General features: G+C 37.8%; 1 protein-coding gene across 1 annotated transcript in view; it reads right to left on the reverse strand.

Moving 5' to 3' along the window:
- LOC149084111 (nose resistant to fluoxetine protein 6-like) overlaps window positions 1-15,156 on the reverse strand; it is a 77,002-nt gene that overhangs the window by 32,876 nt on the left and 28,970 nt on the right. The window contains exons 4-5 of the mRNA XM_089234459.1: window positions 10,416-10,506; window positions 3,949-4,055 (exon numbers count right to left, since the gene is read on the reverse strand). Coding sequence (XP_089090585.1) covers window positions 3,949-4,055; window positions 10,416-10,506 — 198 coding nt within the window. The remainder of the gene's footprint in view (window positions 1-3,948; window positions 4,056-10,415; window positions 10,507-15,156) is intronic.

The raw sequence follows: 15,156 nt of genomic DNA on the forward strand, positions 1-15,156 counted from the left end.
CCCCCCCCTCATACAATCAGAATCATTTGATGTAATATGAATCATATTATGTAACTTTTGCACATCTGACAATTATATTAGATTTAAAAAAATCTATATATGCTGATAGGTTATATAATTCCCAACGCGTTCATATCGTATACCTTTCAAATTTTACAATAAATAATCAATTTAGTGAATGAATGTATTTACATTAAATATTTTTACATTGCTATCAGTTGCAGCATTTTACAAAAAAATTGATGTAGTTTATTTATATTAATATTTATCTATATACTATGCTGTTGGTACATTATCAATAAAAAATGCACGGTATTTTCAACATCATAACTTCAGTATGATTAACCATTATTGCTTGTTCTATGGCAATTAAAATTCCTTTCTAAAATTTGTAACCAAGAAATACCTTGGTCTTAGCTGTGCTAATTTCTGTTCAGCTGGGTAGTTGGATGCTGAGCTGATAACATCCACTTTTGAAGCATCTTGCTTCTCAAAGTACTTTTTGACCAGCTTATAAATTTGTAACCAGACCAGACCAGAATGATACTTTTAACTCCCGGGCCTGGCTCAGGGGAGCCATCTGTGGGCTTATATGTATATTTGTTAGACGGATGGAATTTGAAGATCAGCGTGCAGGTCGGTTTGTCTGAAGTATTTTGGAGCACCTGTGAATCTTCAGAGAATATAATTTTGATGATTGTAGAGGTTGTAAATATTGCTTTTCTGAGCGAAAGCCCAAGCCGATGCTCAAAAAAAATAAAAAAGCTTAACCTAGTCTAGATTGATCAATGCTGCATAAATGAATATTAAAAAATACTGTATTATAGATTTCTCTGTAATTTGCAGTAGTCGCACATAGATGGCAGCATCAGTGAGATAATGATTTTACATTTTCCCTTAGGTCTGGGCTGACCATATTTCCTCGAGAGAAATACGGGAAATCGGAATTCCAAATACGGGAAAATAGGGGACATCGCCAATTATTGCCAAGAACGACGCTAAAATTACGCAAAGTTGCCAAATATTGCTGGAATTACAGAAAAATCGCATTGGCGTGAAACGAAGCGTTGCTGCAAATTGCAGTGGATTAAAATGAATTCCACGAAATAAAACGTTCAACAACACAAATTTGTAAGATTAATATGTTCTAATTCACAGTTGTAATTATCATACTATAATCGGGCCTTTTGCCAAAAAATCAGGACGGCCAGAAAAAGAACGAAAACCGGGACTGTCTCGGGAAAAACTGTATCTATGGTCACCCTGCTTAGCCCTTACTAGAGTTTCCAGCATGGATAAAGTGACCAGATCCGAAGACTCAGACAGTAGGACGTCTGCGCACGCACGTTTGGTGACGTCACTTATCTCAATTTTCTCTATTGATGGCGCCACTATTCCGACCAATAAAGCCAGCCTCAACAATAATTTTTCCAAACTCCAAAACAGAACCGCTAGAAAAAAAAGCCGAAACAGCAAAAATTCTGGGAATTTCGATGGCTATTGGTGAATGCGCGTGGGGAAAAAAAAACAAAAACACTCGTATCAATGAAGAAATATAATGTTATGTTTCAGAGTGGAGAAAAAAATTTCCCCAGAAAAATATGAAAAATAATATAATCCCAGAAACTTGAAAATGCGGACAAAAATTCGAATTTTCCGAAACGTAGGAGGACCAGTGGTCCACTCGGGGGGTGGCGGCGTCCCAATCAAAATTCTGCCAAAATTGGTGCCTATCTTCCTGAAACTGACTAACGGCTATTGTGCCTAAATCAGGAAAAGAATAAGGCGCCCCGATTATATTTCGCTCCCACACTGACAAATACCTGGGTACGCCACTGAGGAGGACACTTGAAATGACATCAAAAAGGAGGACGGTTGCTAACCCTAGCCTTTTTACACCGGCATTCTCGAGATATCTCGTCACACTTGACCTGCTTTGTTTCGGTCACGCCGAAATATATCTCGGGTTCTTAACAAGCTTTTAGTTCCGATGTGGCAATTACGGGTCATTCAAGTATTACGTCAGCATCGATGGGGGGTTAGGATAATGCTTACGTCATCAACCACCCTTTATGGAGATATGAAATATTCTTAATTGCATCTTATTCGGTGCGCCAAAAAACGGGGAAAAACAACCGTTCGATAGTTATTGGGCACCTGAACTAACATTCCCCCTATTGATAAATCCCCCACAGAGCCACTTTAGTGATCTCTAAATGTTTCATGGGTCCTTCAAGTGCTCAGGAAATGTGTCCGGGCTGCTTAAGTGCTATGGAACTGTGCCACGCATTACTCAAGTGATCCGTAATTATGCCACGGATCACTTAATAATCTGGGAATGTTCCGCGGGTAACTTGAGCAATGTAGAACCGCACTGGGAGCCTTTTAAGTGATCTAAAACTGTGCCACATGCTGCCGCTTAAGTGCTGCTCAAGGGATCTCTAAATGTACCACGGATCGTTTAAGTGTTCTGTTACTGTGTCGCGGGTTACTTAGGTGATCTTTGAATGTGGAAGTGATCTTTTGAGGCCTACTTCAGTGATCTGAAAATGTGCCACGGTCGTTTAAGCGATTTGTAAATGTGCCGCTTAGTTCATTTTTACAAAATTAGGTTTGGGGGGGGGGGTGAGCTACATCAGATAATCTTCAGGGTCACATTTGGTCTGCGGGTGAAGGGTTTATCATATATGACTTAGAGGGTGGGTCGCAATGAATTTCTTAAAGAGAAATTTTAAGTTCTTACTCTTCAAATAGCATTTAAATTAACAGAAATTGATTAGAATAGCATGCGGTAAGGAAACAGCGATCCACTGTATATGCTATATCCGGGTTATGTTATAAGTGTACTGGACTGTATATATGCAACTTTTTGGAATTTCAAAAGAAATACGCCATAAAAAGCATTTGAGAAAATAAAGTTAAATTCTTAGAAAATAGAGTGCTGCGACCGGTGGTGTTGATTTATTGTCGTTTACTTTGAAGGTGCGAATGTATGTGCCTTCGCAGAAGTTTAAATCGCCCGTGGACTTTGTGAGAATCTCTCGTTTCCTGGAATTTGAACCTACGATAGCGCCGTTTTGCAAGCAGCCAATCAGGTTGTTGCAAAAGACTAACACGCAGGCGCTTCGCTTCATTCTTGCCCCGATGTTTGACTTGCACAGACGTATAGATTTTTCTTTACGGTTGAGCAACCGAGATTGAAGATTTGGTAATCAATCCAAGTGGGATACTCTGTGATCGTGATAGTCTTTTCCTCTGAAGACGGCACCCATAGCGAGTCGAAATGAATAAGGAATTTTTTAGTATTTCTTATTATTTGCCTTAGTCGTTGGTCATTTTTGAGTAGTATGTGCGACCTTATTTTTTTTATGTTGTCAGAGTTGTGCGTGTTTAGTGCTCCACTGGTGATGCCATCTGTCGCCCATATTTTGAAGTGAAAATTCCCGATGTCTGAATTTTTCAGTTTCTAAATAACCAACAAGACTGAAATACGACCGGAGTTATTTTTCTAGTTCCATGATCGTGCTGCTCTCACCACACCCAAAGATCCAAAAAATGTTGTGACTTTTCCGTTTATCTGTTATTTTCAATAAATGACATTAAATACTGATGCCTGTATATGCAATGATTACGTTTGATGTCCCAAACTATTTTTTATTCATGAACACCAATTGAACATCTTTAACCCCCCTTCGCTTACAAGCGATTGGCAAAAATATTCGGGTGCTCTAAGAAAGATTATCAGAAAGAAATCATTATCAGGGAGTGTACAAAAAAACCAAGACAAAAAATGTGGGGTTGCAACAAAGATTCGCGATGATGAGAGAAGATAAGAAACAGGGAGAACTTGTTTGAATTTATTCCACTGGTTTTAGGACGCAATATTACGTCCTTGATCGTAGAGTTGTCAACAAAGATTAGAAACGATGCTAGATGCTTGAAACTTACGTGTTTCCAAGAAAGTCTTGCTGCCCCGCTTCTTTCTCTCGTAAGTGTAGAATACGTCCACGAATGTAGCTATTGCGCAAACTATGAGGAGCATAGCATAACATGTTCTGGAAATTAGAGAAAAAAATAACATGCCTTTGTGTTAATATTCGTTATACATCGGGAAAATTATTTTTCAAATACAACAATGAAATTGCGTCCTACATGAAAATATACAATTCCGAATAATTTTGACATGCTGAACACGAACATCACCGTGAAAAAGTTTTATTGTGGGCTCTTGTTTTCGAGATAATACCATGTAAATTATGAGAAAAGTGCTTTATGAGTGGTTATCTGTGGGCAGCAATTAAAGTGCGTTCCACATGAAAACACAAGGTTATGAATAGTTTTGATCTGCTGAGCGCGAACATCACCGTGAAAATTTCTGTCAACGAATATTTTTTTTTTTTTTGGAGACGTCATGTACAGTGTTACAAAAAGTACTTTACCAGAGGTGTCTGTGGACAACAATGAAATTGCGGCCGACATGAAAGCTGACAACGGAAATTCGACATGATAATCGATAATTCCGAAACGAATATCATCATGAAAAACTTCTATTCGTCTTTTTATTGGAGATTTTACCATGTTAAAAATGAATAAACCATAGCGCTGAATATATTCGTGTTTCCATCGTTTTGGTTGATTTTCGTGTTTTGTTCGGTTTTTATGTACTCGCGTTGTGTTTTTGTGTAGGCCTATATTAATATTGTTTTTCTGCATATTTCCGAGGTTTCTATATGTTTATGTTGTACTTTGCACATTTATTATTTTTTCTATTGCGTTTCAATGTATTGTACTGCTGCGTATGTCTTAAATGTGCAATCACCAAGAAAACAAGAGGAAACCTAGCTGTTTTGTAATATATTCATGTTCAGCTCACTGAATTACTGTTTTTAGCAGAAAAATTTCCAAAATTTCTTGTCTAGTGTAATTTGAAGACGGTTCTTATTACCAATGATACTCATTTACTCGGTCATTCATATTGTTTCGCCACAGGACTATCTTTGCGACCGTTAATATTGGAAGCATAAGTACAATTACAATTTAAAAAAAACTACTTTTAAATCGTATGCTGTGGCTTAAAATGTCGCAATATTGTGAGGGGCCGTAAACACAAAAGAATAAAGGAATTAAAATCTTATCCATGTGTTAAATCTTCCGATTGGCGATATGTAGAACATGTCACAAGAAGTCATTTGCGAAAAATTCTATATTTTTAAATGCAATATTTATCCAGATGTCAAAGCTGAAAAATTATGATAAAAATTATAATTAAATAAAATTATAATCACTTATCAACGTCTTGGTAAGTTTTTCCTGGCTTGAGAATCTCAATTTTAAAGGAATGAGAGCAAATGGAATTACCTCATCCATTGTTATTTCGCTGTGTATTTTAAAAAGTAAAGGTTTTACTTTGCTCACTGTGTCGGATAACTTTTTGTTTATACAAATACAAATACAAATACAACGCCACAACAGGCAAAATGCCCAGCGAGGTGGCTGATAAAAAGATGCCCATAAAAATATGGTTGTCATATGTTTCAAAAATACAGCAACCCAATTAAAAATGCAATTAACACAAATTACAAACAATATATACACATGATAAAATATTATACAATGCCCATAAAGAATACTTATGGTTGTCTTATTCTAAGAATGGATAGCTTCTCGATTTACCCCAACATGTTTATCGTATTTCTTTTTAAACGTGTCAATTGTGTTACAATTTACTACCTCCGGGGGTAAGCTATTCCATTTATTAACAACCCTATTGGAGAAAAATTCCCTGCGACACCATAACCTTGCATTGTCCCTCACCAATCGATACTGGTGTCCCCTTGTAAAAGCAGTCGATTGGCGGTGTACTAAAAGTTCATGGTCCATCCTATCCATCCCATTGAAAATTTTGAACACTTCGATCATATCTCCTCGACACCTGCGTTCATCCAATGTAAACATATTCAAAAAATGAAGTCTTTCTTCATAACTCAAGCCCTGTGTGCCAATAAGGACACGCGTAGCTCTTCTCTGCACCCCTTCAACCAAGTCTATGTCCCTCTGTAGGTATGGTCTCCAAAACCTTACAGCATACTCCAGTCCAGGACGAACTAAGCCTCGAAAAAGCGGAAGAATGACTTTAGGAGAACGCGAAGAGACCTTTTTGAAAATGAGACCAAGCATTCTATTCGATTTTTTGACAACCGCTGAACAATGTTCAGAAAACTTAAGTCGCTCGTCAATGAGAATTCCCAAATCGGTGACTCTAGTTGCATCCGGGATAGTGACACCATTCAACTCGTAAGAGAACCGTGGGTTGTTCGAACCAAAATGAGCGACCATGCACTTATCTACGCTAAACGTCATGCTCCATTCATTTGCCCATGCTGCAATCTTGTTTAAGTTGGTCTGGAGCAACTCCCTATCGCTTTCATTCCCGATTACCCCCATTAGCTTCACATCATCTGCGAATTTGCTAGTAATTCCATCGATACCCTGATCGAGTTTATCGATAAAAAGTGAAAAAAGTATGGGGCCAAGGACACTTCCCTGAGGAACTCCACTTGTGACGTCTGTCCAACCAGAGAATTCCCCGTTCACCATAACTCGTTGCGACCTATCTCTTAACCACGATTCTATCCAATTCAGCAAGTTGCCCCCTATTCCAATCTCGTGTAAACGCTTCAAGAGTTTGCCATGTTGGACCCGATCGAATGCCTTCTGGAAATCAAGGTAAACAACGTCGACATTTTTGCTCTTACCCAAAGCCTTAGTCACGTAATCATAGAAGCAAAGGAGGTTAGTTACACATGACTTTCCCTTCCTGAACCCATGCTGATTATCCGACAATACATTATTCTCGTCTATCCACTTCACAAACTGCCTTTTGATGATAATTTCCAAAATTTTCGAGAGGGAGCTCGTCAAACTCACTGGACGATAATTAGACACCACTTCTCTACTACCCTTCTTAAATATCGGAACAACGTTAGCCAGTTTCCAATCTCTCGGGACGATACCCTCAGCAACACTACTCCTGTATATCTGTGCGACTGGCCCCAACAATTCATTAGCACCTTCCCTGAGAACCCTGGGATAGATATCATCTGGTCCTGGTGCTTTGCTTGCACATACATTTCTTAGAAGATTTAGGATCTCCACGTCTTCCACTTGAATATCGTTGAGCGTTTTATTACCCCATGCAACACCCGTATATCGAATATCATTATCTCCATTAAAAACCGACGCGAAAAAGTCATTGAAAGCACTACACATGCCTACATTGCTCTCTACTTTTGAGCCTCCTATCGAGAGGGGGCCAACTGTCCCCTTACATCCATTATTGACGTATCGAAAAAATGATTTTGGGTCAGAGCCAATGTTATCTGCCAACCTAGATTCAACTTGCTTTTTACTATCCCTTATCGCTTTCTTCAACAGTCTTCTTTTATCAGTAAACAATGATAGGTCACCTTGTCCACTTTTATACTCTCTGAATGCTCTTTTCTTTTCAAGATAAAGGTTCCGCACGCTATCCGTGAACCATAGAGGGTGTGATGTACAAACACGCTTTTTTCGAACAAAGGGTATGACGTCGTGCAAAACAGAGGACAGCTTCGTACTAAATTCTTCCCATTGACTTACCACCCCTACTGATTCCAACCGGTCTTTGAAAACTTCCGCTAACCTTCTTCGCAAAACATCAAAGTTAGTTCTCCGAAAACAAGGAACCAGTCTTTTGTTATCAACCTTACCCGAGGAAAAGTTACAGAGAAATCTGACGATACGATGATCACTGGAAGAAAACTCTTCCCCCACCGAAACATGTTCAACTAGATCCTCAGAACTAGTAAGAACTAAATCCAAAATAGCAGTACCCCTAGTGGCTTCTGATACATGCTGATACAAAAAATTTTCGAGCACCAACTTAAGAAAGTCTCTTTCATACTGATTTCCAGATGAAAGGTTCTCCCAATCAATACCCGGGTAATTGAAATCCCCTAGTATGAGAACCCTCTTTCGCTTACACATGTAGGAAATTTCATCGTGCATTTTGGCGATATAATTTTGATCCCTATTCGGTGGATTGTAACAAACCCCAACAATAAGCTTATGACGTCTTTTGTTCTCAAGTTCAACCCATATGGTTTCAATATCACTTCTCTGCACGTTACACTCTCTAGCCTTCAAACAGGATTTCACGTATATCAACACTCCACCCCCTTTCCTATCAGATCTATTTCTCAAAAAAGTATCGTATCCGGAGATGTGTAAGAAAGATTCATCCCCATCGCTTGCCCAAGATTCTGTAATGGCTATAAGATCCAAGTCCTCCACAACTATCATAGTTTCTAAAAAATCTTTCTTGTTACCCAAGCTCCTGGCATTTATTAACACACATTTTAATTTGCCCGGTGGTTTGTTGTCAATCGAGAAGCCATCCAAGTCAGAGGTGGGTAATTCCCCGTCAGTACTGTTGTGATTATCATTAACTAACTGTTTCTCTTGTAAAAAATCAATTTGTTTGAAAAAAAAGTAATTATTGAAGCCTCTGAAGACCATAATTCTTTGCTAACCAATGTGCGAAATGAACAGAAATGCAAATATATGAAAATAAAAAACCATGACGTGTTGAAAAACTGCCTCTTCAGAAAATGTAGAAAAACTTCTACCATGTATAATAGGCCAGGATAAACTTACAACCATTCTACAGAAAATGACAGTCTGTTTTATCATGCATTCAATATATATATATAATGGAAAATTATTGAACGGGCATTTTGACCGCAAACAATTTCGAAAAGGAAAGCTTTATATCTGAAGATTATGCCACTCTCCGCTATCCATACGAAGGTTTATAACAGCTGGCTGATGCGAAGATATATTTAGGAAAGATAAAATTCAACATGCCTTGAGGGGAATAGAACCCACGTCCTCTCACTTGCCGGGTGAACGCGCTAGAGAGCCAAACCGATTCATCATCCTCGGATAAGTCGCCATCTGGTGGTAATGTCAGCAATTGTGTGAAATCTGACCAAGTGTGTGCTTTGACCTGAAATAGCCTCCCCTCGGGATAGGCAGCGACTAGAAAAAATGAATTCGGTCGGTTGAATTTTACTGCTTATACAGGGCCTTATTGAAAATGTGCTAAGCCTAAAAAATCGCTCATAAATAAATGTATTGAAGTAATATTACTTTCTGCATAACTACTACTTTCTTTTGTGATTCAAACAAACTGAAGTAGGAAAGCTGTTTGGACTGAACTTCAGTGGGGGGAGGGGGGGAGGGAGGGAGGAGGAAATGCAAACAAAAAATTTTAACAAATTAGCGACATCACAACCCCATATGCCACATATGCTCTACAACAAACAAAGAGTTGTTGTCGTGAATTGGGACCTCTACCAGCGAATTCAAAATGCAAAATGGAAAGAGAGTGACCTCACCTCTCATAAAGACGATTATGAATTTTTATCTTCAAACTGGCTCCAGTAATGAACGGTTAAAGAACCCTTTGCATGTATGCAAATCTACGCATTCAAGTGTTACAAACAGTGAAACTATTTGATTTATTTTTTTTTTTCAGACGCAATGACAAATACATTTGTTATGTTTTGAATTTAATTGAAGTTTCTGCAATTTGTGAGCCACGCCCTCAATAATTAACGATAAAAATGCTAAAAACGTCAAAGTCACATATCTTCATAAACATCGCATTTACACTTGTTGAATGTTTTGCAAATGACTTTTCAATTCAGGTTCCACTTTTAATACGGAATCAGTCATTTTCACCGCTTCCGTAACGAGGAATTTTAGCACACGAGGACTGGTATAAAAATAATAAGAAAACACAAGAAGTTTATTTTCTTATGTGCATGTGACCTCTCAATAAAAATGACAGCATTTCAAGAAACGTAAGTCATTAAAAAAGTAAGTTGAAAGTATACTTCTAATGTTAATGGTTGAGGAAATTGGTATCTTCTGCGGGAAAACAATTGAATCAAAATGTAGGTATCAGATATTTTCGATATAACACGTATAGACGTCACGACGTTAAGCTCTATATGCTGAAGGAATTCACATATGGCTGGTCAACAAAATGCATTTTTCGAGAACTAAAATTTTATTCCGTTGAAGGTTCATGGGGTGAGAACGCTTTCAGTCCAAAAAAATCGAAAGTAATGTTTGTGCACTTTTGCATAACTCAGTGCAGTTTCTTTCGACCACGAAAACACCAGAGACCAAAAATGGTTTCAGTCCTCTGTAGTAAAACATGAACGATACATCATAAGGGGGCAACAATGTTCTTAGTCACAGCTTGTTTTAGGTTTTCTGAAAAATTTTATTTTATGGACTGAAAGCATTTTTTCCCCGACCCTTCAATTGGTATCTTTCAAAGTATTCAAAATTTAAAGTAATCTTACATGACAGGAACTTGGAAATCTTCAATTTTGCTCTCTTCCATCACTTCGCATCGGGGTTGACCGACCCAAACGCTGTCAAAATGTTTTGTCACTGAATAGCAACAGAAAATAAACTGATCAATATACATGTAGTGAAAGGTTATGTTATGTTCCTATGGGGTTATAAACACATAGTTATATGTATACATTTACACCGAATAGTACGGCTACGGGCTAATTAAAATCACTGCACGGGAATGAATCTGATTTCACGAGTGTAGACGAGATCGTATTGCTGCCCAATACGAAAAGTTAAAACATTATACGATTTCACTGTTGGGAATTTGTCGCAAAGGTAGGAGCGTTGTGATTGGTTGCCCTTCGATCCAGGGCTGTGTAGTGCAGGGGTTCTTAACCAGGGGGTTCCGGGACCCAAAGAGGTCCTTGGAGAGATTTCAGGCGGGTCCTTGAGCTTGGACGGGGAAACAACTAAATTAACCTATTGTTTTTACATTTCTATATACTGCATATCATTTTGGGAAGTTGTTCGTGGGGTTCACTTTATTGGCACATGAGTTCCGTGGACTTAATCTTATCTCACTGACGCAAAGGGTTCGTAGGAAACAAAGGGTTAGTATCAAAGCCGCTTAAAAGATTAAATGCAGCTTTGGTTAAATGCAGCTCTTAATGCAGCTTTGGTTAGTATAGTCCTCAGATCACGAGAAGAGTTACGGGAACGCCCCTCTCTGGAGAGGGTCCATTTTGGCGCGGGGAAAGGATAAAAATTATCCCGAGTTGCCAGTAAATGCTGTCTTGGCGCAAATCTCTGTATGCGGGTATTCTTCACGCTTCAGTGAACTCCGTCAGTCGAAGACACGCTTGAGTGAGCTGCTCTTTTTGTGTTGGCATTTGTTAAAAGATGTACTCGGAAATTTTTGTTATAAATTTTGGAAGTAAATTAATTTTTTTAATTTAAAAAATTTTATTTAGTAATAAAGGGAGTAAAATTACTATAAATTAATAATTAAATTCCTAAAATAATAAACTAAATTAATTGTTAAATTACTTTAAATTAATAATTTAATACAAAAGAAGTATTATTTTAATATAATAATAATAATTTATCACTACTGTAACTTATATGGCATTTTCTTCGGTTTAATTTCTATACCGCAGCAAGAGAGTGCCACCTGCTAGCAATTAGCCATTCTTCTTCTGTTTACCTTCTGTTATAGCCATATCATTGTCTTTTTTTAATTTTTTTACTTTCTCGACAGAAGCTACTCGTATGGGCTTTTTAAATAGGTGACAAATGCAGTAGCGACAAATAAAAAGATTGAGCATGCCTGCTTGTCAAATTTGCAGTTACGTCTATAGCCACCTTAAGGGCATGTCTCCCCAAGGGCAGGGCCGACAGGGATCCAGCCCTGGGACCCTGGATGATTCTAATCATTTTTTTACAACTATAAATTCATTTTAGATTGACCCATCGAAGTTTCCAATCTGAGAGCCTGGCTGCAAGATGTGGGGGCCATGCTTAAAGGCATCGGAAGAATGGTCCTCTCATGCTGCAGCAGGGATCCTGGCTGGGATCTCTCACCGGCCGTCCATTCTGAATTTACAGTGTGGAAAAAAAAAAAATTATAAGCATTCTACTATAGGCTGAATTTTGTCAGCCCATCCTTCGTGTTCAGCTCGTCTGCCACTACGAAGGTTACCATCAAGGTCCATGGGTTCAAATCCGGGCATAGAACATTCGAAGCAAGTTCTTTACCTACCGAGCCTAGGGCGACCACCGATGGAGGGAGCCTTCGTTTCCCACCCAACTCCACTGGTTGGAAATTACCGTATGGCGATATATGACCGGAGTTGGTGTGCGGTATAGTAGCCCATCCTTCTGGGGGCCATGGTCGAAAATGTTTTATACGAGCAGTGTTCGGCTTCAGCTTGATGAATGGAACTGATTATTAAAAAAAGGCTGGAGTTTTCGATCCCTTCTCTCTGCGGAATAAAAAATATATTTTTTGTATTAAAATAAGTGCTCGAGCAGCCGGGCCGTCTTAAGAGCATCACGGGCTTTCCCGGGCCAAGTGATTTTTCTGAGGCCCTACCACGTAAATTCTGGAAAATTTCAACCAGATCTTATTTTTGTGAATCTAATGCTACAATGCCTTAAGACGACACTGTCGAACAGCCGGTGTTTACGCAACAAAAACACTGCGATGACGACGTTATCGAGAGCACTGCCGTGGCGCTTTTAGTGAAATTTCTAGGAGGCCAAAATAGCGCTAAAGACGCCAAACGGGAAAGCGCCGTTGCTATTGCGCTATTCTCGATGGGCAGTTCCTTTACCTAAAAGTAAATAATAGAATCGTCCGACGTGACGTAGCCAGTGTTCTTCTCGTGATCGGTGGACTGTAACACCTGGTGCACTTTTAATTTGATGTAAGGCGTGGTGTTATTTTGTAACAATTATAGGCGCCATCTTACGGTTTGAGATTTTTGCACATTTCATGAAATTTTCATACTTCCTACAAGAGATTACATTTTATTCTTGTTGAAGTAACGTTCTGAGAAACCGAAAATGCCTGTTAAAATGTTAAATACTTGAAATTTAAAAGAATAATTAAATGATCATTAAATTAGTGAATATTACATATGTTTATTAACTTAAAATAACGTAATTCCCCTTGTCCCCTTGAAGCATTTCTCAGGCGAACCGTTGATGCTAGAGGCATAATTCTAATTAGAAAAATGTATGCTCATAACGTGTGGATCTCAGATGCGTCATTCTTGTTGAGTGGGAATGTATAGTAATTCTTCTTCAAATTTTTAAAAAAAATAACTTTTTATACGGACACCCTGTCTTTGAAAACCCAACTAGAAAGTTGTTGCCCTATCTCTCGCGAATCCAACAAAAATACGTCCACGTTTCTGAGTGCAGTATTAACTGAGACAATTCAATTCGAAAGTTGGGAAAGAAGCGGTTTCCCGTTAGGTTTTTACTTGTTTCCCAAGTTTCCAATTCCAAAAGCTCAGCGAATATTGCACTCAGAAACGTGAATTTTTTTTCCGTTGACTTCAGGAAAGACAGGGCAACAACTTTCTGATTGGGAAACTTTTTGGTGTCCGTATAAAAAAAAAGAGATATATTTTAATAACTATACAACCCCCTTGAAACATGAATGGCGTATCTGAGTTCTACACACAACGCTATTTGGATAATTTTTCTAATTGGAAGTATGCCCCAGGGTCAATGGTTAACCAGTAAAATGCGACAAGGGGAAATTAAGTAATCTCCTTGTAAATTGATTAATTTAAAATTTAAATTAAACGCATAGATGATTTCCTAGATCCGTGCAGCAAATCTGCTATGGGGGGGGGGGGGGTAGAGTTCATCGTTAAAAATGTAATTAAGGTGAGATACACAGTGGAATCCCGTTGTATAACGAACTGTAAGGGACTGAAGAAATCATTTCGTTGAACGAAATTTTGTTATAAGTTAATGTACGAATTTTAACATACGTTAAAAAGTTTCGTTGTAGTGGAATTTGGTTCTTAGGGGGAAAAATAATCACTATTATTTTTACGTTGTAGGTCAGAGGTGGCCGACCCGCGGCACGAATGCTTTCAGAAATTAAAGAAACTCTATTCCATTTTTCAATCAAAAAGAAATTCTCTCCAACTTTTAAACGATTATGAATGATGACCTTGTAGGCCACCAAACATATATTCAGTATGGTAGGCACTCTTAAAATAATAATTATGTGATGGCTTTCTATTCAATGCGTTTCTCTGTCCAGATTTCCATCTTTGGGCATAGTTACTGAACTTCCCACGTGTACGGGATTCAAGATCGTCCACATGGGGGGACATGTATGTTATAATGCAATTATATCCATGAATTCGCGGGGGGGGGGGCACTAAGCACTCTTGTAAAGTTTATTGGGGAGGGGGGACCCAAGTTCCTTGAGCCCTCTGTATCTGATGTCTCTACCTGATATAGAGTAAGTAATATATCTGAATGCAGGGTTATCCAAAAGTCACTGAGAGAGTAAAAATTCAATAACTTGAAGTGGAATGCGCGGGGTTGATAACCTTTCTTAGCCACGACTCAAAATCAACAATTCTGTCACCTTTCTGAGCCATGGGCTTATTGTCAATTTAAAAACTTGAAAACAATTATAAAATGTTACTAATAATAACAACTTGTTTGGTTTTAAAAATTTGTAAAACCAGTCAGTGGTGTCTTAAGACACCCCTAATTTATTAAAAACTTCCACATATTCTGAAATAAGTTTTTCATTAATTCTGAATTCATTTTTTCATTAATTCTGGATTCATTTTTTCATTAATTCTGAATTTATTTTTTCATTAATTCTGAATTCATTTTTTCATTAATTCTGAATTCATTTTTTCATTAATTCTGAATTCATTTTTTCACTAATTCTGAATTCATTTTTTCATTAATTCTGAATTCATTTTTTCACTAATTCTGAATTCATTTTTCCATTAATTCTGAAATCATTTGTTTATTATTTCGTCCATAAATTTCAAAATTATCTCAAAATTTTGAATTTTCATTCATTTATCAATTTTGTAGTTATTTCTTGTATCAATTTTCAATAATTTCTTTCATTTTTTCTGGAATAATTTACTTTTTCATTTATTTGAAATTCTCATCAATTCTAAATTTTCATTAGTTTTTTTGCATAGATATTTTTAGCACTTCTATACAGACATGACCGCTGACCGCCCAGAG

The sequence above is a fragment of the Pholcus phalangioides genome, unplaced genomic scaffold (genome assembly GCF_987345545.1).
Source record: "Pholcus phalangioides strain wild (caught in Gottingen) unplaced genomic scaffold, Ppha-v1.0 ptg000008l_1, whole genome shotgun sequence".
Taxonomy (NCBI): Eukaryota; Metazoa; Arthropoda; class Arachnida; order Araneae; family Pholcidae; genus Pholcus; species Pholcus phalangioides.